Raw genomic sequence first — 24,225 nt, forward strand, 5'->3', positions numbered from 1 at the left:
TGAAATCAATTTTATAGTTTCATCCAAAATTGACAATTCTCTGACTGTGAAATAAACTAGGTGAAATGTGACACACAGGACCACATAAAACATGTTTTACAGCAAATATTAAAAAGTACATTTACTTGACAGAAAAGCTATATTTTCTTGATTACAGACTTCAGATATAAGCCCTGGGAAACACTCTATAAAAGGAAAATACTTACTGAAATGGCCTGAATGAGAACAGCCCTATAAGTTCCTATGTTTGAATACTTTGTCCCCAGTTGGTGGAACTTTTTCAGAAGGATTAGAAGGTGTGGCTTTGCTGGAGGAGGTGTGCCACTGAGGGTGAGTGTTGAGGTTTCAAAAAGTCCACATCAATTCCCACTTAGCTCTCCGAGCCTCGTGGTTGTTGTCTCAAGATGTGAGACACCATGTCTGTCTGCCTGCCTGCCGCCATGCTCGCCTTAGTGACTGATGGTCAGGGACTCACCCTCTGGAACTGGAAGCCCCAAATAAACTCTTTCTTCTATAAGTTGCCTTGCACATGGCATCTATCAGAGCAATAGAAAATTAACTAAGACACTTATCAAGTTATTTTATGTAAACACGATTAAAAATAGGGATTCTATCAGATCAAAATCTCTCAGCTTTAATTAGTAAGTCATTTCTCCTATTAAAAGAATAACTACTGGGTGGTGTGGTGGCACACACCTTTAATCCCTGCACTGTGGGAGGCAGAGACAAGCGGATCTCTGTGAGTTTGAGGCCAGCCTGGTCTATACAGTGAGTTCCAAGATAGGCTCCAAAGCTACAGGAAACCCTGTCTCAAAAAAACAAAACAAAAGAAAACAAACAAACAAACAAAAACAAATACAGAGAAAAGAATATCATTTTTAGGTTGTCTTCAATGTCATTTTTTCCTAAATAAATTTGAAAATTAGTAATATGTGATACCTATCTATAAAGATAAAGATGTATCATTTAAAATATTAGTTATTTTCCAAACAGGTTGTGGAAAGACATTCCCAAGCACACATTCAGCATGTTAGTGACTAACAGCGTGCTGGAGCAATTGCTTCAGTAGGAAGCAAAGGAACGCCTCTAGACCTACGACTCGTGAGTGACACACGACACACTTACACTAATCAGCCAGGCACAGGAGTGTCTGCAGATTGGGTTATTACATGTTTTATATTAGGAAGTAGTGACTACAGCTCTGTAAGCCTAAGACTATTTATTCATCAATTTATGCTCAACAGCTGACAACAAGGCAATTGAAGTGGCAAACACGTCCTTCAAATAAACAGCAATAGGATTACTGACGTCTGTGAGCACGAACAGCTTCAGAAACATTCACCTGTACAAGACAGTGTAATAAGACCATGGGCAGCGGGATGCCTTGCTACCCAGCGGCTTGTGCTGTGGCCCTGGCCCCTCAATGACTTTCTGTGAGATGCATTTTCACATCGATGATGGAAATGGCCTGTTTATGTTCCCCCACACTGAGTCAAGCAGCTCCTCAGCACAGAACTCCGCAGGTTACGACAAGACTTTCTAAGTGAGATGGTAAGCAGCTGGACACAGAAATAAAATGAGACAGCCTGGAATTCCACCTGACGCTGCCTTTGACCACATCCAGCTGCCCCCAAACTCCCACAAAGTTACGTGGTCATGGTGGGAACTGCAGCAGCCACGAGCCTCTGCAAGCACACTATTCTGCTAGAAGATCCTCCAATCCTACTTCATGAAACAGATTCAAACCTTCAGTTATGTGACAGCCGTCCCTGTATAAAATAACTTAAGATATAAAATATTGTTAAAATATAATGAAAAACAGGTTGTGTTTTAAACATCTATTTTCTTTTGGCTAAAAAAAAAAATAAATGACCCACTTCCCCATGGAGCCCATGAAGTGAGTAGTGATAACCGTAGGCTGGCTTACAAAAGAGGACACTGGCCTTAGATTAACTACAGAGCGCTTCTGAACTCTTAATCCTTTGAAACTGGAGTTACCTGAGAACAACCAAGAAGAGAGTTCATAATTATACTGTTAGTAAGAATGTCAACTACATCTAGGCATTGTGCGGAACACTTTCTGTATTTACATCATTTAATATTCATAAGCACTTAATAAGGAACCTATCATTATCTTCATTTTATAAGAAAAACCAGGCTCTGGAAAAAGAAGTGATTTCTAAGGCCATAAAGGTGAGAAATGATGATGTTCTCACACCTGGATTCTCATTCCTTTCAAGTCCTTGCTGCATGGATAAGTTTTACCCATGCCTCTCCACGGCCTGGCCACCAGTGCATGGATAAGCTTTAGAACATCAATAGTCCTCCTCACAGCTCAACTGCTAATGCTTCTCTCCATGACCCCCTCAGCCACACTCTATAACATGCTACCTAAATGGGCTCCATGTGATGCATGAGGCCATGGTGTCTGGTTTTAGTCATATTCATCCAACCCAAGGCAACTACTGTGTCAAAGAAAATGCAGAGTGCTGACGGCTTAAGTGACTTACACACAACCTTCTGAGACTGTTGCTACCACCATGCCCGCTGTGATGGCCGTCGGGAGGGCCTTCTATGCTGTCTTATGCTTCTCTGCAGCACAATTTCTTTACGCAGTATCTCATGCAGCGATTTCACCATGACCTTTAGTCATGCACCCAAAACACTGTTGCCAAGAGTTAAGAAGAGGGGCTTATCCACCTCAGCTTGGCTTCTACTCAAGGATTAAAGCACTTAGAGCAAACCCTAACACATAGTGAGTCTTCAGAAACTGCTCCGTTGGCTCGGGTAATCATGCTGTGGCATGGCTAACAGTATCACCTCCATTAAGTCAGACAGAAAAGATGTTACCAATGCCACACGCAGACTGAGCTTTTTGGGTCTTAATTCTTATTAAGCAGAAAAACAATTCTTAAACATTAGCTCCAATCTCTCTTCCCTCAATTTATCCTCCTGCAGGACATATGTTAAGCCAATGGTTTTTAATGAACCTGGGAGAAAATCCAATCAAACTGTGGGCTCTCTAAGCTAGACCGTGGCAGGTCACAGACGAGAAAGGTTCCAACACTGGCTTGTCCAGGTTATTTTCCAGCACAGCTACTGCAAAGGGATGGAGTCTCCCTTCTGTTCCGACCGACAGTGATGGAGTAGCTCTCCTCTGCAGATGTCTGTTCAGACCATTATTTACACATTTGGAAGGGAAAATCTGTCACTCGGCTCCTACATTAACGAACTGTTTCTGTGACTGCACTGTCATTCTTTTGAGAATTTGACCTAAGTTACGAGCTTATAATTTTAGGAAAAAAACAAAGGAAGATATAAAGGAAACAGTCAAGAGAAAAATTTTGCTTACAACATACAATTGTTTTGATTAAAATGCAAGTGTATGGAATCCAGCAAGTTTACCAATAAAATGATTTTTGACAGAAAACACAAGAGCTCACTTTACCAAAACTCAGCTGGACACAACTGCATTCATGTCTACATTTATGCTATGTATCTGAGTAAAAATACACTAGGAACATATTCTCACAAAAATGGTAATGGATGAAGTAATTAGGGTACCATTTAATCTGCTCTGCAGTCCAAGTCTGAAGCCTGGCACTCTCTTTTGTCCCAGCCGCACGAGGATAGGTTGCTGGGAGTTAATTTTTAAAAACACGAACAAAGAAGTGATGTAATTAACATGAAAGTTAGTTCTAAACATAGAAATATCTTCAGAATTCAACCCTAACACTGTCCACTTGGTTAATCAAGATTGTCAGCTTGACAGAATTTGGAATTACCATGGCAATGAGCCAGGGGTGCGTCTGTGGGGGGTTTTCTGGATTAGGTTAAATGAGGCAGGAGGCCCCCCCTCTGACTGGGCCATAATCACATGGGCTGCAGTTTGAGACTGAACAAAAAGGAGGACATGAGCTGAGCACCAGAGCCCATGAGCTCTGTTTCCCGAGTGTGGAAGCAATGTGACCAGCTGCTTCAGGCACCTGCCACAGAGTTCAACTTGATGAACTGTGAGCAAAAATAAATCCTTTCGCCGGGCGGTGGTGGCGCACGCCTTTAATCCCAGCACTCGGGAGGCAGAGGCAGGCGGATCTCTGTGAGTTCGAGACCAGCCTGGTCTACAAGAGCTAGTTCCAGGACAGGCTCCAAAACCACAGAGAAACCCTGTCTCGAAAAAAACAAAAAAAAATAAAAAAAATAAAAATAAATAAATAAATAAATCCTTTCTTCCTCAAGCTGATTTTGACAACTATATTGTCACAATAATAAGTAATATACAAATTTATAAAATGTGGCCATAATATCTGTCCTTATGTGTTATCATTCAATTATATTTAAATGTGTATTATTATTTTGTGTAAAAGTGGCAATTTAATAAAACCAATACTGCTGCAAAATTAGGAAGTTAAGGCCAAAGAGGCCAAGGAAGTTACCCATAGTCACAAAGTTGGTAAGGCCAGGATTCAAAGCAGCTGATCCCAGAGCCTGAACCCCATGCCTGAACCCATCATCACATCACACTGTCTCCACATCATAAACGCTACCTGGCTCCTCTAGCATCACTTTATATAAAATCCTCTGGCTACAAGCCCATGAAAGTTTTCTCCATTGAGAACGATCTTCTAACTGTAACAGTGCATCACACAGTGATCCCGACTCAAGTTGTTTGCTTGGTAAATAATGCTTCTCTCCACTGCCTCTAGAAAAGTCAGTGCAGCTTCAAGTATGGTGTGTCTCTTGTCCTCAGTCTACGTGGATAAGACAGACGAGACCCCACCCCACGAGTTAGTGCTAAGTGAGCTCCCTAACTTTACACACTGCTCATCAGGAAGCTGCACCACTACAAGTGCTGTGTGCCTAGGTCACAGGGTCCACAGTGTAGCAGTGTTACTGAGTCAATCGCCGTCACTACACAGGAACACCGAGGAAAAGAAGTCCAAGTCAAAAGAGTTGAATTTATAAAATGTTTTAAAATTCACTTCTCAAGTATGGAAAAACAAATATTGAGACCAATAGCACAAAGCATTAAATTATTAGACAATTATGAATGAACTGCTAATATAATTTATCACAATAAATGGTGTTCTCTGGGCAAACAAACAGTCCTTCTTTGGTCTCTGCAAAGAATTGGTTCCAGAACCTAGGACTGTCTCCTTCATTGTGGAGAGATCAAATTTTGTAGATGATCAAGTACCTTAAATAAAATGAGGCCATTTGGACATATAACCTATCACATCTTACCATGTACTGTAAGGCATCTGTAGAATTGCATCAAACCTGATATAATGGAAACCGTATACAGCTGCTATATTGTGTTGCTTGGGAGGAGGAGGGGCAGGAGAAGTTGCTGCACTTGTTCAGTAAAGAGACAGTATTTTCAAGGATTTCTATCTGATTTCAGTTGGATCTGCTGATGGAGAACCTACAGCTAAAGAGAGCAGATGCATTAAAATATTTAAAATACCACTGAGCAGTTTATGAAGAAGAGTCATTATCCCAAAATTAATGTAGGAAAGGATTCTCCAACTGTACTCTATTTCAGAGGCTTGGGACCTAATAAACAATGAACTCGTAATACAACTGGAGCAGGATTCTTCTTGACTATGAGCACATTTTAAAATGCACTTTCAGCAACAAAGCAGTGACAATTTTGAATTATGTATATTATTGTAATTAGATTCACATCATGATTTTTGTATAACTAAATATTAGCATTCTAATAAAATGCTTATACACACATATAAATACAAGTGTACAGAGATGACCTAACAGTTTCTAAGCATATACAGCCTACTAATTATTAACTTTTACTTCAAAATATTTATGATTGACTACCTAATGACACAGAGAAGCCACAAATGAAAACCTACAGTCTTCTATTTCACAGTAGGCCTTAATAACCCTCAGCAACAATCCACTCAGTATCATGAGAAATAACAGCAGCTTCCTCAGTCTGGAGTCTCTACCTAAACACGACCCATATCCAAAGGACTTGCATCTGTACATATGTCAAATTTAACTGTTTTGGGACTCTAGTATGTTGCTATTTTGCCCCCAAACACATCTTTCAACGCTAGATGTTGTCTTTGTTTCATGTGTATGCTTTTTAGAGCCAATGGCACTTCTGTATTCTTTGTGATTTTTTTAAGCCCATTTTCAGTATAAATGATTACTAAATGTACCTACAAACACGGAGTGAACAAGCGCTTCCCTGGAGTCAGCTGATCACAGCAGTTCTGACCTAACACGTCGGTACTCTTACTGCTATGCCTTCCATGAAAACCACGAGGAATTCAAAAGATAACTACAATGAGACGTGGAGGCTGGACTCCATCTGCCTGGTCTGAAGCCACGGTACCCCTCTCACTGGTCTCCTTAGTGCTCCTTTTCTCTTTTCCCTCTGATAATGGGCAGCATTTCCAAGACTGCATCTCTACTTCTTTCCTACAGCTAATTCTTCAGTAAGCTCATCTTCCCTGCAACTTCAACATAATCACACTGGCAAAAATCCACAGTCTGCATACCGAATATTAGACATTCACAAGAGTGCTGCTATTTCCAAATCCCCAAAGGATATATTCAACTGGACAGCCTAATATTATCCTCAAATGGGAAAGATTTTCAAAATCTTTTATAAGTTTAATTTACTTTGACATATGAGGGGTTTGTATGAATGTGTAGATGAGGAGGGAGGGAAAGGGGGGAACAGAGGAGAGGGAGACACACACACAGCAAGAGAGACAGACAGACAGAAAGACAGACATACTGGCTCAATTCATTATATTCTCCCAATGCTCCTTTAATTGTGTTCATGGAGATTCAATCCTGCATTCTTTTTCCTTCCATTCACTATGAAATTACTCTCTAGTCCAAACATGTTTTTCTCAAGAAATGTTTTATGGATCTGATTTTTCTACTTCATTTCTGCTCCCATATGTCTCTGCTTAGTACAACAATCTTAAGGCTTATTGTCACAGACTGATATTCCAATTGATCCCATTTTTACCCAGTCAGAGCCCAATGTCTACAATATCAACTTTTCTCCCATCATCCACCTGTGCTCTTCAATGCTCACTGCCTCTGTGCCCTGAATCCAGCCCACTACACACGGGCACATTAGTGCTTTCAAATGAAAAGAGGACTAAGCAGAGGCCAGGAGATCCCCGTTCTAGGCCTGCCTCTGATATGACCCAGCAGTTTGGCTGCATTAGTCACCTTCTGGTGCTGACAAAAGCACCTTGAGGACGAAAGGGTTTATCTGGACTCATGTGCAGAGCTATAGAGTTCATCTGGTGGGAAAGGCATGGAGACAGTGAGGAAATCATGGCAGGAGTTGGAAGTTGATTGAGGAATCACACATGAAGAAAAGGGGAAGTGGGGCAAGGCCATAAAGACTCAAAGCTCACCCCGGTGATGTATTTCCCCCACCAATGTTCTGCCTCCCAAAGGTCCCAAAACTCCCTCAAACGGCACCATCAACTGGGGACCAAGTATTCAAATATGTAAGCCTATAGGGACATGCCACACTCAAACCAACAAAATAACTCTGAGCAAGAATCTGAAATAACAAATAATTCATATTTCTATTTCTTCAATAGAGTGAGATAATGAATTAGATTATCTCTAAAATCACCAAGGTATTAACATTCTTTAGTTCCAAAACCATTTATTGTCTTAATACTTGGTACTTAATCACAATTTAAGACTTATGCAAATGAATATTATTTGCTAAATTATATTTGTAAATGAATTACATAATTCATAAATACTCCAAGGAGGAGAGTCATATGTTTTATGCATTTGTGAACTCAGTAAAGCATAGTATAGTTGCTCTTGTTCAGGCTTTTAGTTTTGTCTATGGGTCTGCAAATCTGAATGGACAAACATAGGGCCAGAAGTCTGTTGTGTAACATTTTCAAATATACTTATTCATTGTTCCTTCACTAAAGACTATCTGCAATCTATAGTGTCTTGTTCAGGTGCGTTACAGGATAACAGGTAGCTGCTGCAACTGAAGAACTGAAGTGCACCATGTTAAATTTGATCCTTTGGAACAAAACATGTTTGTAACAACACAGTCCAATGGCTGCTCTGGTGAACAAGAGCGAACCATTCCCAAGAATATGATGCAGCATCTAAAGCTGCGCACTGGCTTTGTGGGAGCCTAGGCAGTTTGGATGCTCAACTTACTAGACCTGGATGGAGATGGGGGTTCCTTGGACTTCCCACAGGACAGGGAACCCTGATTGCTTTTCGGGCAGAAGGGGGGGACTTAATTGGGGGAGGGGGAGGGAAATGGGAGGCGGTGGCGGGGAAGAGACAGAAATCTTTAATAAATAAATAAATTGCTAATCTCTCGGCGCCAGGAGAAAAAAAAAATAAAATCCTTTAAACCATTTTATTTATCTATAGCCACTAGGATAAGCATTATCCTTACCCAGGCCTTACCCAGGCCACACAGATAGCTGTCCTGGTGCTTATATTTCCTGGCACAATCATTTTTAAGGTTCTCTTATGAAAAGAAGGACTTTTTTCAGAGTCATAGACTCAAAAAGGGAAGGTAATCATCTATATTACAGATATGTGCCAATCTTTAAAATTTATGAATATCATGATGTGCTATACATACTTGTGCACATATGGTCATACATTAAGATAATTTTTTGGTATTCTTGCTGAATACTTTCTAATATTTTACTTAACATGAAAATTTTGTAATACTTTTATAATTTATTCAAATACTTATACAATCAACCATGTTAGAATAAATTTAAATGTGTTTTAAGGCTTGAATCTTGTAATTAATCACAGAATCTCACAAGTGCAACACATAGAATCCCAAGTCTAACACAATGTCTCTCACATACTGGAGCACAATAAATAAGCTGTCCTCTAGATCTTACAGAATAAAGACAATCGTTCACAGTGAAGCAGTTCCCAATCCTCCCCACCCCACCCCCACCATCATCCACATGAGCAGCTCACTCCCTTTCTTTATCTCTAATTTTTCTATCACAAAGCAATATGGATTAAGTGTTAGGAGAACAGAATTATTAAAATCAAGGCAATGTTTCACAGGTATAAGCTTTCAACTATAATGTCTATCTTTCTGAATCTTGCTGTTTGTTTGTGACAGACTCTCGCTACATGGAACAAGCTGGCCTTGACCTCTGATCCTCCCGCCCAAGTTTCCAGGGTGCTAGGATCATAGGCGTGAGCCACAGGACTTGTCTATCTTTTAGATTATGGCAGATGATGCTATCACCTGATGTAAGAACATTAAAGACGAGAATGTATTCTTATTGGTTGTCTATACAAAGCATCTATTTAGCACCCACTGTGCAGAGACATCCATAAGACAACAATGAAGCCTCACGTGGGAGGAGCAATCCCTGCACAGAGGCAATGCAAGTGAGATGGTCACCCTGCTCCAAAGAGGGCCAGATGAACAGGGAGAGACGGAGAAACAGGTAAGTGACATCACCAGGTGTCACCCAGGTAAAAGGTTGAGGCATATCAGACAAAAAGAACTGTGCAAAGGAGAAAGCAATGCTGCTAGGAAGTCCTTGAGAAGGGCCAGCTAGAGGCCTCGGCTGTGGCTCAGGGAAAGGGGGGATGAAAACACTGACAGGTGAGCCAAGATCCAACCACTGAGTTTCAGCATCATTGCAAATATGAGGTGATAGGAAGAAATTCTAAGTAGCAAAATGTCATGTCAGAACTTTGTGCTGGAAAAACAAAAGAGATGCCAGGTTGTAAGGGAAGATTCCAACGGTGAGAAGTGAAGTTAGATTAAGGAAGGTCACAGGGATGGAGACTATAGGAGCTCCAGCCAGAGCGCTGAGACCACGAGCAATCAAACCACTACAAACACTCACAAGTATACTATATTCAGTGATATAAAGATCTACATTTAAAAATAAGTGACATTTTTGTCCTATATTTTGTCCAGTTGGACTACTTTACACGAAAAATCTCCGGTGTTCAAAGCTATGTGAAAAGGTTCTCTACAATATTGAAATTAAAAACTCCATTCCTCGCAACTCATAAGAAATTTGTCTATTCCAACCACGAAACCTTTCCTTTAACTGACCTGTCCCAATCCACGGCAGAAACTCTTTTCATTACGTGCAAAAGTTTAATGAATAAATTTCTACCTCAAATTACAAGTATGTTAATGTGACCTTGGGGGAATCATTGCACTTTTGGATAGCCCCCAGTTTATAAAAATAGGGATTAGAATGTTTCATGGGAGGCAAGAAAGGAAAGCAAAAAGCTATAAAAATACACTAGGTCCCAATAAAGCTGTCAAGGTCATAAATAGTGGCAAAATAAATAAACAGAGGTAAGTATACTTGTTACCTTGCGATCAGGCTCTGATTATTAATTATTAATGGCTTTCTCCAAGCCACAAAATGCAAACAATATAGGCTAGCACCCACACAGACAGAGCAGCACTGCAGGAATAATGACGCAGTGCTTTAAACAACCAATACACCCAGATTATCACACACCACGGTTATAACCACAGAGATAGAACTGACGAAACGCACTTCCAAACCAGACGGTTTCTTGTTTCATCCATTTAACCCACAGCAATTGCATTTAGAATCCTTAGACTTTTCTCAACATCTGTAATATAACTGAAACATCACTGCAACAGTCTTATCTAAACTTTTCAGATAAAGTCAATACACATTCATTAAACTCAAAATCTGTGAAAGGCTTACATTTATTAAATTCAAATATGTCGTGTTCTCTTACTAAAAGCCTCATCAAACTGCAGATTGCCAAGGCCTCTTTTTAATATCTTGAGAGTTTTTATTAGTTATTTTTATTTTTTGAGATGATAATACAATTACACAATTTTCCCTCTCTTCCTTCCTTCCAAATCCTCTCATATACCCCCTCCTTGATCTCTTTCAAATTCGTGGCCTCTTTTTTTCACCAATTGTTGTTATGTATGTGTGTTCCATAAATATCTAACTACAACCTGCTCAGTCTGTATAATGTTACTTCTGTGTTGTTTTCGGGGATGACCACTTGGTATTGGATAACAGTTGGTGTGCTCTCCCCGGGGGAAGACTCTCTCTCCCACGGTCAGCAGTCCTTGAGGATGACTTCAGTGCTCCTGGCTAGTCGGCTAGGTTTCTAGTACCAGGCATGATTTCAACCTTGTTGAGTGGATCACAATTCCAATTAGAGAGGTGTTGGCTACCACCAAGGTACATGTGCCTACAATACCCTGGGGTAGTTGTTTCATGCTGGTTGCTCCTGTGGTTTATAGGTGTTATAACTGGGTAGGACCATTGGTGGCTTCCATTCTTTGGGAGCTTCCATGGTCCCTAAGGAAGCATGAAAACTAGTCCTTAGGGACTAGCTTGGCAAATTTTTCAGAATTTATATACTTTTTTTTTAATTCATAGTTTGTCCTCAAAACAGTGATCAGCAAAAATCCTAACAACTCTAAAACTTAATTCAAACAACAATCACACAATACATACAAAACCAACTGTTTTTACCTTAAAAAGAATAATTTATTAAGCCTAATTTATTCTAGAGCCAAACTCACAGGTATAGGTGACCCCAAACCCCATGTTATAACACAGAGGTAGTTCCATAGGGTCTTATGGTTCTACAGAATAAAGCAAGCCATAAATCAAGGCAAGTTTAAAACACAGTGGTGGGTGCACTGGAGAGGGGGGTGCATTGGAGAGGCGGGTGCACTGGAGAGGCGGGTGCACTGGAGAGGGGGGTGCACTAGAGAGGCGGGTGCACTGGAGAGGCGGGTGCACTAGAGAGGCGGGTGCACTGGAGAGGCGGGTGCATTAGAGAGGCTGGTGCATTAGAGAGGCGGGTGCACTGGAGAGGCGGGTGCATTAGAGAGGCGGGTGCACTGGAGAGGCGGGTGCATTAGAGAGGTGGGTGCACTGGAGAGGCGGTGCACTGGAGAGGTGGGTATGGCAAGATGGGGAAGCTTTGCTGCAGGCCTAAGATGCTATCTGATGGCATTCCTAGCTTTCGGATTGGTAAAAGCTAGAGCTCTGCTAAGTTAATAGATTTTAAAAGGTTTCTTATCAGCTGGGCATGGTGCACACCAGCACTTGGGAGGCAGAGGCAGGCAGATCTCTGTGAGTTCAAGGCCAACCTGGTCTACAAAATGAGTTTTAGAACAACCAAGGTTGTTTCACAGAGAAACCCTGTCTCAAAACAGAAACAGAAACAAAGGTGGGAGCAGAACAGCTTTAGACCAGATCCAAATTGAAAAGCATAAAATGAAAGGTTTGTATCTACTAGTCACAGTAGGTATTAGTTCTGGCACAGAGATGGGTAAGGAATGGCTATTCGTGGAGCTAAAGCTAACCAGAGGCCATTAGCCTCTGGAGCCGCAACATTCCAACTTCTCCACATCACTGGAGTCCTAATCAGTCAGTTCGCCACTGCAAACACAGCTTCTTTCCATGAGTTCCCCTTCACAAAACACATCCCAATGCTCACTGCAGTCTTCCCATACTTCTAGGTCTAGTTTGATCTACTTAATAGACAGAGGATGGGATCAAGGGGTTAAGGAAAGAAAGCCAATGGGGCCAACAACCTGGTGTTTGCTGTCCTTATGCACTTGGGCTGACGTGGGTATCTCATTGCACTCTCCATGAGCAGCTAGTATACTGGGAATTGACGATAACTTCCAGGGTGTTCACAAAGGCTCTCTCTGATGGGACAAAGTTTGAGTGAGGACTTACAGAAGTCCATGTGGCTATCTCGGGGGAAAGTACTCTTACATAGGAAACAGGAAAGTCCAAAAGGACATGAGGCAGGAACATTTTTAGAGAACAAGGCCAGTTTGACAGTTACAACAGACGGAGCACGTTGGCTGCCATATGCATTTGAAGTCAAGCAAGCGTGGTGGAAGACTACGTTGCCTCTCGTGAGTATGCTAAGCCATGTGGGTTTTGAGTTATAAGGAAGTCTTTAAAATATATATAGAAAAAATAATATAAGGTAAACTATACTTTAAAATTACAATGTTGTGTGAAAAAAATCATGGCTGAGGGAAAGGGAGCAGCAAGAAGGCTGGAGGCACAGAGGACAGATTGGTGCCAAATGAGAATGATTAGCCAGGGAGGAAGAAAATTTCGGGATTTAATTAATGAACATGGTGACCTAGACCCTCTGTTCCCTGCAACAAGATCTTGCCACCTGTTACTTGTCAAATGTGACAAAATGTTTGTCAGCAAAATAGAACCTCAGAGAGGAAAGCCACAACAACTGATGCTTTATTACAGGGGTCTTCATACACTATACATTATTAATCCAAATGTGGCCCACCAAACCTGTCAGATCATGAAATGGTAAGCTATAAAGATAATGATTTAATTTCCTACTCTCTCGCTGAGAGTAAACTACAGAAATATAACAAAATCTAAATGAAAATCAAACTGTCTAAACGTTTACTTGAAGAGAACTAGAGATTTAACAATGGCGACCCTCTTTAACCTCTTCCTCAAATGGCCAAGTAAAGAAAGGAAGGTAAGCTGATCAGACTAGTCTTTGAACATGGGTCCGGGTGTGGGAGGGATCCAGACAGGCTGCGTGTGAGATCAGCCTGGAATACAAAGTGGGTTCTGGGCTGCACTACAATATGAAAGCATCTCTAAAAAGAAGAGAAATAAAGGTAAAGTTGATACCTTTGGTTTTTCCTGTTGTTGTGATAAAATTTACCCAACAAAAGCAAGTTAAAAGAGAAAGGGTATGAGATACAATAATAGCTCACACTCCAAAGCACAGTTCATCACGGTGGGAAGTCAAGGCAGCATGGGCTTGAAGAAGTGTTCGCAACACATCCGCAATCAGAAAGCAGAAAGAGATGAATGCATGTTGCTATTCAATTCCCTGTTTCCACTTACATGATCCAGGATTTCAACCAGGGAATGGAACCACCCATCGTGGGGGGGGGGGGCATCCTCCAATGTCAAATAATATAAATCCCCAGGCATGATCAGAGGCCCATCTCCTAGGTGAGCTCATCCAGCTGCCAATGTTAATTAGCTATCATGTGTGAGATCTCTTACTAGCAAGTGAGATAATAAATACCAAAGCCACATGGTACACCACCAAACCATCAAAATGGCTAACACTAAAGGATTATTGCTGCTAAGCTCTGAAAGAAATGCGAACAGTTACAACTTTTACAAGTTGCTGAGCAACTATTTTAAAATTAAACCCACACAAATATATGTGTATGTGTGCATGCATGCATGTACATGTGTGTGTATGTATGTGTGCAAGTTGCAAAAAATAATATAATTCTTCATCTCTCACTATCAACAAATGTTATGAAACATTTGCTCATACTGTGAGACCCCGAGATTGTGCTAATAAAATCAACCTAGGATCAGGGGTAGAGCCAGAGACTAGTTGACAAGAATTAGCCATAAAGTATGGAGGTCTCAGGAAAATGGATCGAGAGACTCACAGGAAGGAGTAGGGAGGGACTTAGAAGTTTTCTTTTTTGGTTTGGGAAGATTAGAAAGAGAGATGTTCTCTTGCTGGGTCTCTGGCCAAAAGGATGGTCAGCTGGAGGCTTCTAGTCCCTCTGAACTACCAGGTTGTCATCCCAACATATGACTCCTGAGTCTTTATTGGTATATAGAATGATAGAGACTTAGCTAAAAAAAAAAAATATTATATGTATCGACAGCAACAGAGCCAATGCTGGGAGAACCGGAAATCCAGCCAGGCTACAGCCGGAGTTGCAGGGGGCAGTTTAAGTATCAGTAGATTCAAAGGTAGCATCTAAGCCAACAGAGAAACATCAAACATGTTCTTTGAAACATAGCTGCATTATTTCTCATTAACATTGGAATCAAGTTCTCTCTTCTTAAGCTTGCCTCTTTCTTTACACTAACCAACAGAATGAAGTGTGCTCATTCTTGCCTTCTCTTCAGCGGCCTCTGTCCTTCTGAACAAGTGAACAAGCTCAGACTAAATCAATAAATGAAGAGAATCAGAAGGCAGGGCACCCTTCTTCCAATGAAAGAAGTCACCTGAGATAGCTCTGCTGAGGCATGAGGAAGTAGTTGTAATGATCTGCTCTGTCCCTTTAAGAGACAAGCCATGCCCACTCCCTCCCTGTCTGCTGAGGCAAGCTGATCTTTAGCTTCCAGCCTGAGTCCTCTCCTTTTGTCTCTCCCCCAAAGAGGCAACTTCTGCCTCTCTCCATTTTCCTTACTTCTCCCCTTCCCCCTTCTGCCCACCTCTGCCCTTCCCCCCTTTCCCCTTACCTCCTTTTCCCTTCCGTTCCATAATCCACTAAATAAATATCCAACCTCACTCTGCATGGCATGCCTATCCATATCTCTGTCTCTCACCTGCCGCCCACATAGCTCCCTGCCCAGGACCAGCCGCCCTCGGAGACCTGTGGCGTGATCTCGTGGCCCATCTGTCTGATTCTCCTCATGGAACTCACTGCCCTTCATGGCCCACGGCAGTCACTTGGGGAACTGTGCCATCCCTGCTTGGGACTGGCTGCTCTTAAGATCCACTGCCCACTGCCCCCGCTTGGGGACCTGCAGCATATTACTTAATCCATTACAACAGTCCCTGTAGATCTGCTGGTCCCAGCCCCCAAACTATCCTGCCCACCAGAGACTCATGCCCAGTTATGGAAGGTAATGCTTCAGACCTCTGAATTGGAGTGGTTACTTACCCAGCAGCTGCTAACTTCTGGTACCAGAAACATCATCTTGCCATATTTTAAAAGATAAAATATATGACTTTACAACAGGGGTCTAGGGGTTTGGAAAAAAACAATGATCAAACTATCAGCAAAAGCTGGGAAATGGTAGCAAAACTGTTATTGGATGCTGAAAACAAAAACAAAGGGTAAAAAGCAACAAAATGATTGGCAAAATTACATTGCCAGTGTAAGTGAGAAGGCAAAAGTTTCACTTAGTAGACCACTTGCATCCTTCTGAGATCCTCCAGGCAGAAAGCTGGAAAGAAGCCAGTTCTAAAGATAAGCTAAGGGGAATCCAACTCATGACAAGCAAATAATGGAGGAAAGTAAAGAAGGACTAGGGTGTGGGCTTCCAGCCTCCTCCCCAGGGTCAGTGAACTGGCAACAAAGCATTCTCCAAAGACAGTGTGACAGGACCTCTGGATCCAAGGACACATGGAACACCTATAGTTAATGCCCCTACACAATTGTAGGTGTACCTCCTAGGACCTGCTAAAGCTAAAGTTTCCTCCAGTCTTAAGGAAGTTGTCCCAAGGCAGCCTGATACATGCAAGTCTAGGCACAGGAATGTGCTCCAAAGCAATGCTAGGTATGTATGGATTTTGGCAAAGTTGGATGGGGTGAGATTAACAGTCGGTTCACAACACTTTAAGAGAGCTATACTGGCCAAGGTGATGCCAACCAGACTAAAAGAAACTGAAATTAATTAAAATTCAAACAGGCCTCTACATTGACTTTGTAGACTTAAAAATGTTGCTCATAGAAGGAAGTTATTTTTCTAATACCGTCTTTAGAAGTAGCTACAGGTGACAATGAAAAAGGAAGAATGACCCAAAAGGGAGTTAATTCAGAGCTTTGGGGAATACATTCAATAGCAAACAAGTACACGACATAATGGAGGTCTAGCCCAAGAACATTCACATTACCAGGATTATAAATACAATACATAATCTCATAGTAACTATCTGGAAGGATTTCAATTGCTTCCAACCATAGCAACAAATCCTTCCTATTCTTCTTGAAAAAGAAAGTCTGTTGAGGTTAGTCCTGTCCCTGTGGCATCACCATACATTTAGGTGCATGGAAACAAATCTCTCTAATTGTCACATCTCTATAACAAAAAAAGCCCTACTCCAGAGCAATGGTCAGACTTCAAGAAGACAATCTTGAATTCCAAGTTTACAACTACAACTGTTAGTGCTGTTGGGCTCTTGGAAGGGTGGAGATAGGATGGAGACATCTGCAGCTATTATGGCTTGAAATGAGATGCCCAGTCCCCTAACACACACACACACACATACACATACACACACTCACATATGCACGCATGCACATGTATATACACACACACACGCTGAGTGTGGCCTCTGCCACTAGCAGTACCCTGGTGTTGGGGTGGGAACATTAGGAGGTGGGGACTTGGTAGAGGAAGCAGGTCGCTAAGCGCATGACTTTGAAGGTTATGCCTTGTCCCTGGTCCCTTTCTCTCTTCTGCTTGCTGGCCACCATGAGGTGCAACGCTTCTGTTGTACACGCTCCTCTGTTTCCCCACAGTCCCAGAACTGATGAAGATGAGGACTAGAACTAAACGTTGAAATCATGAGGTTAAAAAATCTATCCTTCCTCTTTAATTAGCTTATTCTGGTACTTGCCGGGGTTACAGAAAGGCTAAGGAGCAGCGCATACGTGGCAGACCTGCGGTGGACACACTGCAAAACAGCTCTCCATCTTCACCTCTGCTCTCCCAAGTGATGTCACATCCACCACCACCACCACAGCATCCCCCACCAAACCAAAGTCCTCTACAACCTAATGTCAGAGAACCCTGTAGGCTGCTTTAGCCAGCTAACGCTGATGAAACAGTGGAGAGCCCAGTATCGAACTCAGGCCTCAGGAGCCTTTGCGTTTTGCTTCTTCTTTGATCCCAACCATTACCAGGTTGGACCCTTACCAGTAAGATCAGGCTTATCTGGTAGAAGATGAAGGAAATGGGCTCTGGCCACACATACTGGTAACAGCTATTTACCCTACACAACCTACCTGCAGCCAACCTACTAGTTAACTATAGACACATCAGACAAGCAGGATGCAACCACGCCTGGCTTTCATCAGCAAATCTATCTGTTAACTAACAGACATGTAAGCAGTAAGTCACCAAAGGATCAAATCCCTAAGTGCAAAGTCGAATTCTAAAACTATACAACTCTTGAAAGAAAACAAAACCAGAACTTCCGAACCTTGGATGCAGCAATGATTCCTTGACTGTAACAGCAAAGTCACAAGCAATAATAATAACAACAACAACAACAGAACAGACAAATTGGACTGCACAGAGCCTTTAACACTATGTTCATCAAAACACAAGCAATACAGTAAAAACTCAACCCAAAGTCTGGGAGAATGTATTTACAATGTACACAGCTGAAAAAGGGCTAACATCCTTGATATATAAAGTATCCCTAAATACAATGACAAAGGAACAACCATTTTTATCTAAAACTGTCAAAGGACTTCAATAACCATGTCACCAAAGATATACTTACTAGTGGCTAGTAAGTGTATAAAAATGTTCAATATCATTACCTATTTCATGAAAATCTAACAATTAGTTATCACCCCACACAAATTAGGATGGTTATTGCTAATTAAAACAAAATATATAACAACAATCAAAAGAGTAGCCCGCTGTTGACCATCAGTGGACTATAACACAGACCCCACTATGGAGAATAGTACTGCAGTTCCTAGGTAGCAATACTACAAAGGCGAGACCATCAGAGACGGAAGCTGTCCTGTAAGGCATGCTTTTACCCTTACTAAACACTGAGCTCTGACAAAAACCTGGGAAGCGGCTACTATGTCCAAACTTTCAGAAATTGAGCTTCCGTGAGACCAGCATCTCACGGGTCTCTGGACGTTGTGTTAATAAACCAGTGATGATTCCAAAGCCTCTGTTTTTTTCTTTAACTGTACACAAATGTTGTCATCAGCCCACCTTGTCTTCTGTTACCTGCACTAACACAATGCTCTTTGTTTTTAGCTAGAAGGAGGTAATCACTCCGCTCACATGGAAGACCAGAGAGGTGGTATGGTTTATACAGGACATACAGCTGTTTACCAGTAAAGTTTAAGCCCTCTCTGAGAATACTTTACAATATTATTATTAACATGAAGAAAAAGAAACTTAATAATAATCTCCAGCCGTACCCTTTCAGTGCATTAAATCAAATGTTCTAATTCTTCCAAAACACTTTAGGACTTTAATTTCTTAGGATTACTGACTTCAAGATTTGTTTTGGTACAAATTAATGAGAGGCTTTAATGGTCAAAAATGAAGAAATGCCAAGGGTGGTAAATGTTATTAATATAAATAAAGGTGAAGTCCTATTTCTCAAGCAGCAACGGGGAAACCTCCAAGAGTGAGGAGCCGTGAAAAGCAGCCACTTCTGACACAGACCCATTAGGATAACTTGGCTAGCAGCAAGTGAATCTGAATAAACACACACACACACATGCAGGCACATGTTTGCGCACACGCATGTGGGCATACACACACACACACACACACACACACACTAGAATTCTTCAATTTAGGCGATCACTACATCAATCGACTACACCCTCCCCACACCGGTCTTTATATTAACCTAGTACCTACACATTCCCTTTTTGTTTCACCAGGTCACAGAGGACGCCTATTTATCTGCAGGATTTTTACAAAAACATTCCTATCAAACAAAGCAGAATGCCTCAAGGTGGTTCTTTCATGCAAGCGCATCAGCATTCTGGAGTACGGCTTTTTAAATTTTTAAGAGGTAAGAAACAAAAGGTTCCAAATATATAAATAAATAAAGAGGACAAAGCCCTATAATATAGCTCACTCACTAATACAGCGGAGCAACAGAGCAGTCAAGTGAATTAACTCTGATGCTAAGATGTATGTGCATGGATCCAGTTGTAAACTGAAACAGAAATGAGACACTAGAAACTGCAGACAGTTCTACTCACCAGGCCTTGAACAGGTGTAAACCTAAGAATGGGCATGAAATAAAAAAATAAAAATCTGACTCTTCACTGGTCAACCTATGCCAAAGTCTCATGTGTTTCAAGGGTCTCAAGCATGCCAAAGATGACTCTGGTGTTAAAAGCCACATGCGTACTCTTACATGCTTAACTAAGGAAATAGCAAAAACAACAGCATAGTGTGCCTGTGATAGCATTACCTAGGGGAACAGCTCCTCTGAATGAGACAATCATCTTCTGCACGTTGTCAATGGCTCGGGAGACATGGAACCTACATGCACTTCGCTGACCTATGCTCCAGCTAACCCTGTATTGTCCCTTCCGGTCCCCAGAATTCTCTGACTCTCCAGCACTGCAAGAACTCAATCATAGGAAGCCCTACCACAGTGGAGAGAACAACCCAGTCCTTTCTAAGGACCATGGTCTCACTCCACCGCTGGCAAGTGGAAAAAAACCGCCTGTCCTCAAGGGAGTTTCAAGGCTATCATCAAAGTGTTTATGAGTGAGACAGTACCATAAAGAATGTAAGAATAGGATTTATTGAACGAATCAGGTATCTTACTTAAGACAGGAAACAAAGTAATCACCATGGAAGCACAGCAGCTACTTTATTAAATCATAAATTATTTTCAGTCCTTCTGGGAATGAAAGGCCCAGTATACGATCACACAGAACAACAGTTGGCACACAGCAACGGATGGACTAAGGCTGTCTGTCCATGTAAACCTGAGTGTCAGGCATAGAGGGTCCTGCTCCTGCACAGCCACGATCACCACCCTCAGCTGTTACCAGCCTCTGCCATTCTGAAAGAAAGAAGTGGCAGCGCTGGCAGCGTGGAGAAACAACGAGGTAGCTCAGGTGCCTGCAAATGTGCAGGCACCATTAGTAAATCTGACGGCTCCTCAGCCTCAATGGCCCAAGTCTGCACTTACCAACCAGAGGCAACGAGCACACTTCTCCCTTTTCCTTCATTGAAAATTACACTAGAACACATCACTGATCTAACTTTATTTGACTTTGTCCCTTTTTAACAAATGTGTGTTTTAATATTTTACATTACGTGAGTATGTGTGAGTACATGCACGTGCATGCAGGTGCCCTTGGAGACCGGGGGCGTCAGACTCTCCTGGAACTGAAGTCACAGACAAGTGTGAGCACCTTGACATCGGTACCAGGAACTGAACCCTGGTTCCCAGCAAGAGCAGTGTGTGATCTTGACCAGAGCATCCTCATCCCCACAGCCCCGTGTGATCTTGACCAGAGCATCCTCATCCCCACATCCCTGTGTGATCTCGGCCAGAGCATCCTCATCCCCATAGCCCTGTGTGACATCGACCACAGCATCTTCATCCCCACATCCCTGTGTGACATCGACCACAGCATCTTCATCCCCACATCCCTAAGTGACATCGACCACAGCATCCTCATCCCCACAGCCCTGTGTGATCTTGACCAGAGCAACCTCATCCTCACAGCCTCGTTTGATCTCAACCAGAGCATCCTCATCCCCATAGCCCTGTGTGACATCGACCACAGCATCTTCATCCCCATAGCCCTGTGTGACATCGACCACAGCATCTTCATCCCCATAGCCCTGTATAATCTTGACCAGAGCACCCTCATCCCCACATCCCTGTGTGATCTTGACCAGAGCACCCTCATCCCCACATCCCTGTGTGATCTTGACCAGAGCACCCTCATCCCCACAGCCCTGTATAATCTTGACTAAAGCACCCTCATCCCCACAGTCCTGTGTGACATCGACCAGAGCACCCTCATCCCCACAGCTCTGTACTTTCCCTTCTTCACTGTCTCTGCTGTCCTCACAGTCTTGGTGAGGTTTATTTCTTGACATAAATTTTCTTTCAACAAATGTCCATCTTTTATTTACTACTTTCTTGGTATTTTAACCCCTCTCTCTAAAATACACAGGATCCAGTAATATTTTATCCATAACGAAATGTGCACCATAAAAGAGAAGCATAAATGCACTGTGCTGTGAAAACAGTCCTATTATTACATATCATTACTATGCAGAACTAAAGAGCCCGAGTGGGTGGCTATTATGTAGCTTTTTCATAACTGAAGCACAATATCCTCTGGCAGAGCTAAGACATCTGTAAATGTCCTTCCTATTCACCTGTCTGCAGCAAAAAGGCTCAAGAAGACTGTTCTAGGTACATGCTTACATTTTTCATATTTTCTTGTACTTTAGAATCAAAAGAAGTAAACGCACACAAAAGATTAAAAGTGGAAGAAAAAAAAAACTCTTGACATTTAAATGGTGATGAAAATGTAACCACATTCACATTAGGCAAAGGAACACTTGGCTTTTACAAGACTGTACTGGAACGTGGGAAAGTGTGCAGCATCTACCCAAGTCTTCAAGGCTCTGAGACACATCAGGTGTGTGGCTGCAGAGAGGTGGTTGACATGCCACACACAGAGAGCAACAGCAAACCACGGGCAGACCAGATAAAATCTAGAACCATCAGATTTTAGATTTGTAGAAGAAACAGCAGAGCCCAACATCCAACACCAGGCAATGAAGTAGGAACAGGAAGTTATCTCAGTGAGGCTTTAAGCAAAAGCAAACAGGAAGGCCTCAACAGACTTCACATAGCTGGAGCCATGGGGGAAATCTCCGTAAGAGAGATTGCCCAGTCAAAGATTTCAGGTAGAGAGAGCTGAAGCCCCTGCGCTTTTTACATACCCAAGGCACAGTGCCTCTCCTTTCTGCTGGCTAAGAGAGCAGCCACCCCAAGACTCTGCTGGCCCACACTGACTTCCCAAACACACAGGGCTATAGCGGTGAAGTACATGCTGTACAGCAGAGGGAAGTGAAGGCACGTGCATTTGGGAACAACCATGTCCTCTAGGAAAAACAAACCCGAGACTCCACAGTGTATACGGAGCTTGGAGAGAAACTAAAGGAAACCCACTCAATGAAATCACAGACAAAACTTCCCAAAAATACAGAAAAGATGAGTCATACAAGTACAGTAGACACCTAGAACTCCACGTAGAATTAAATGGCCAGAAAACACCCCCTACGATATACTGTGATTAAAAGGACAAGAGTATAGGACATGGAAAGAAAACTTAGGGATGGAAAGAAGATGGACCAACTCACAAAAGCAAGTTCTTCAAAACCGCATCAAATCTTTCAGAAGAAATCATGAAAGACTGACTCATGGAAAACAGAAAAAATTCAAGCCCCACGAATAAATACTTGCTAACCAAAATTATTATGTCCAACTAAGTTATCCTTTGAAAATGGCGAAGAAATAAAGATTATCTAGGACACACTAAAGGAATACTGGAAAAAATTCTAAAGGGATCCTACCAACAGACAGAGAAGAAAGGATTCATCAGGCCTAAGCCATGCTCCCCAGTTCTTCTCTGTCACCGCTTTCATCCATTCCTTCAGACCCATCTCCTTTTCTTTGGGACTCCCTGCCTGACCAGCAGAAGAACTCTACCAGGAGCTCCACAGCCACCATATCTGGCTAAGACCCAGGTAGGCTACTTGTATCATTCTCCTTGCCATGCTGGTCTCTCCAGCCTGTTTTGACCTGCTGCACACGCCAGCCTGAGCCCCTCCCCCAGCCCACCTACATTCCCTTGGTGCAGACCTAGAGCCCACAGTCCCTCTACTCCTTCTGCCATCCCTTTCAGCCATTGCTTCTAACCCATATCCATCCTCTGCGATCTGTATTGACTAACAGAACCACTCTCTTCCAAGGAACCTACAGCTGATGGATACACTTGGTTAGGATGGTCCCAGAATGGGCAACAGCAATGAAAGAATGGAACATTCACCCAACAAAGACCAAATACCTCAAATATCTTAACTCCATATGCATAACAGTGTAGAAACACAAACAAGAACAGCCAAGACAATATGCTTCCTCCTGAAGCCAGAAACCTTATAGGCCCCGAGAAACACAATTTAGCTGAAGCATAAGACATGGACTTCAAACCACCAATTATGAATATGTTCATGAAAACATAGTTGAATGAAACATGAAAATACTTCAAAACATGACAATAGAATTTAACAAATAGAATCTCTCTCTCTCTCTCTCTCTCTCTCTCTCTCTCTCTCTCTCTCTCACACACACACACACACACACACACACAAATCACCACTACCACCACTACCACCAACATCAAGCCCACCAAACTGATATAAAATTAGAAACAAAAAACCCAAGAAGCCAAACCAAAACCTCAGGGGTAAGCCTCATCAACAGGTTACAACACAAAAAAGAGAATTTAGGGTCTTGAAGATAAGTAGAAGAAACAGATAGTTCAAAGAAAACATTAAATCTAAAAAAAACGCCTAGGAATAAAAACTCCAGGAAACTGGGACACTGTGAAAAGACCAAATCTAAGAATAATAGGCATATAGGAAGGAGAGAAACCCAAGTAAAAGAACAAAAAAAAATTTAATAAAA

General features: G+C 42.1%; 1 protein-coding gene across 2 annotated transcripts in view; it reads right to left on the reverse strand.

Annotated features, from left to right (window-relative positions):
• Nucleotides 1–24,225, reverse strand: part of Commd10 (COMM domain containing 10) — a 119,681-nt gene that overhangs the window by 54,998 nt on the left and 40,458 nt on the right. The window contains exon 6 of one of the 2 annotated variants that reach the window (XM_041660259.1): nt 5,306–5,425. The exons of the other annotated variant lie outside the window; for it this stretch is intronic. Coding sequence (XP_041516193.1) covers nt 5,381–5,425 — 45 coding nt within the window. The 3' untranslated portion in view covers nt 5,306–5,380. Of the gene's footprint in view, nt 1–5,305; nt 5,426–24,225 lie in introns of those variants that run through there. 2 annotated transcript variants of the gene reach the window in all.

Source organism: Microtus oregoni, unplaced genomic scaffold, assembly GCF_018167655.1.
Source record: "Microtus oregoni isolate MIOR12 unplaced genomic scaffold, Mior012 000011F_ref0000422, whole genome shotgun sequence".
Classification (NCBI taxonomy): domain Eukaryota; kingdom Metazoa; phylum Chordata; class Mammalia; order Rodentia; family Cricetidae; genus Microtus; species Microtus oregoni.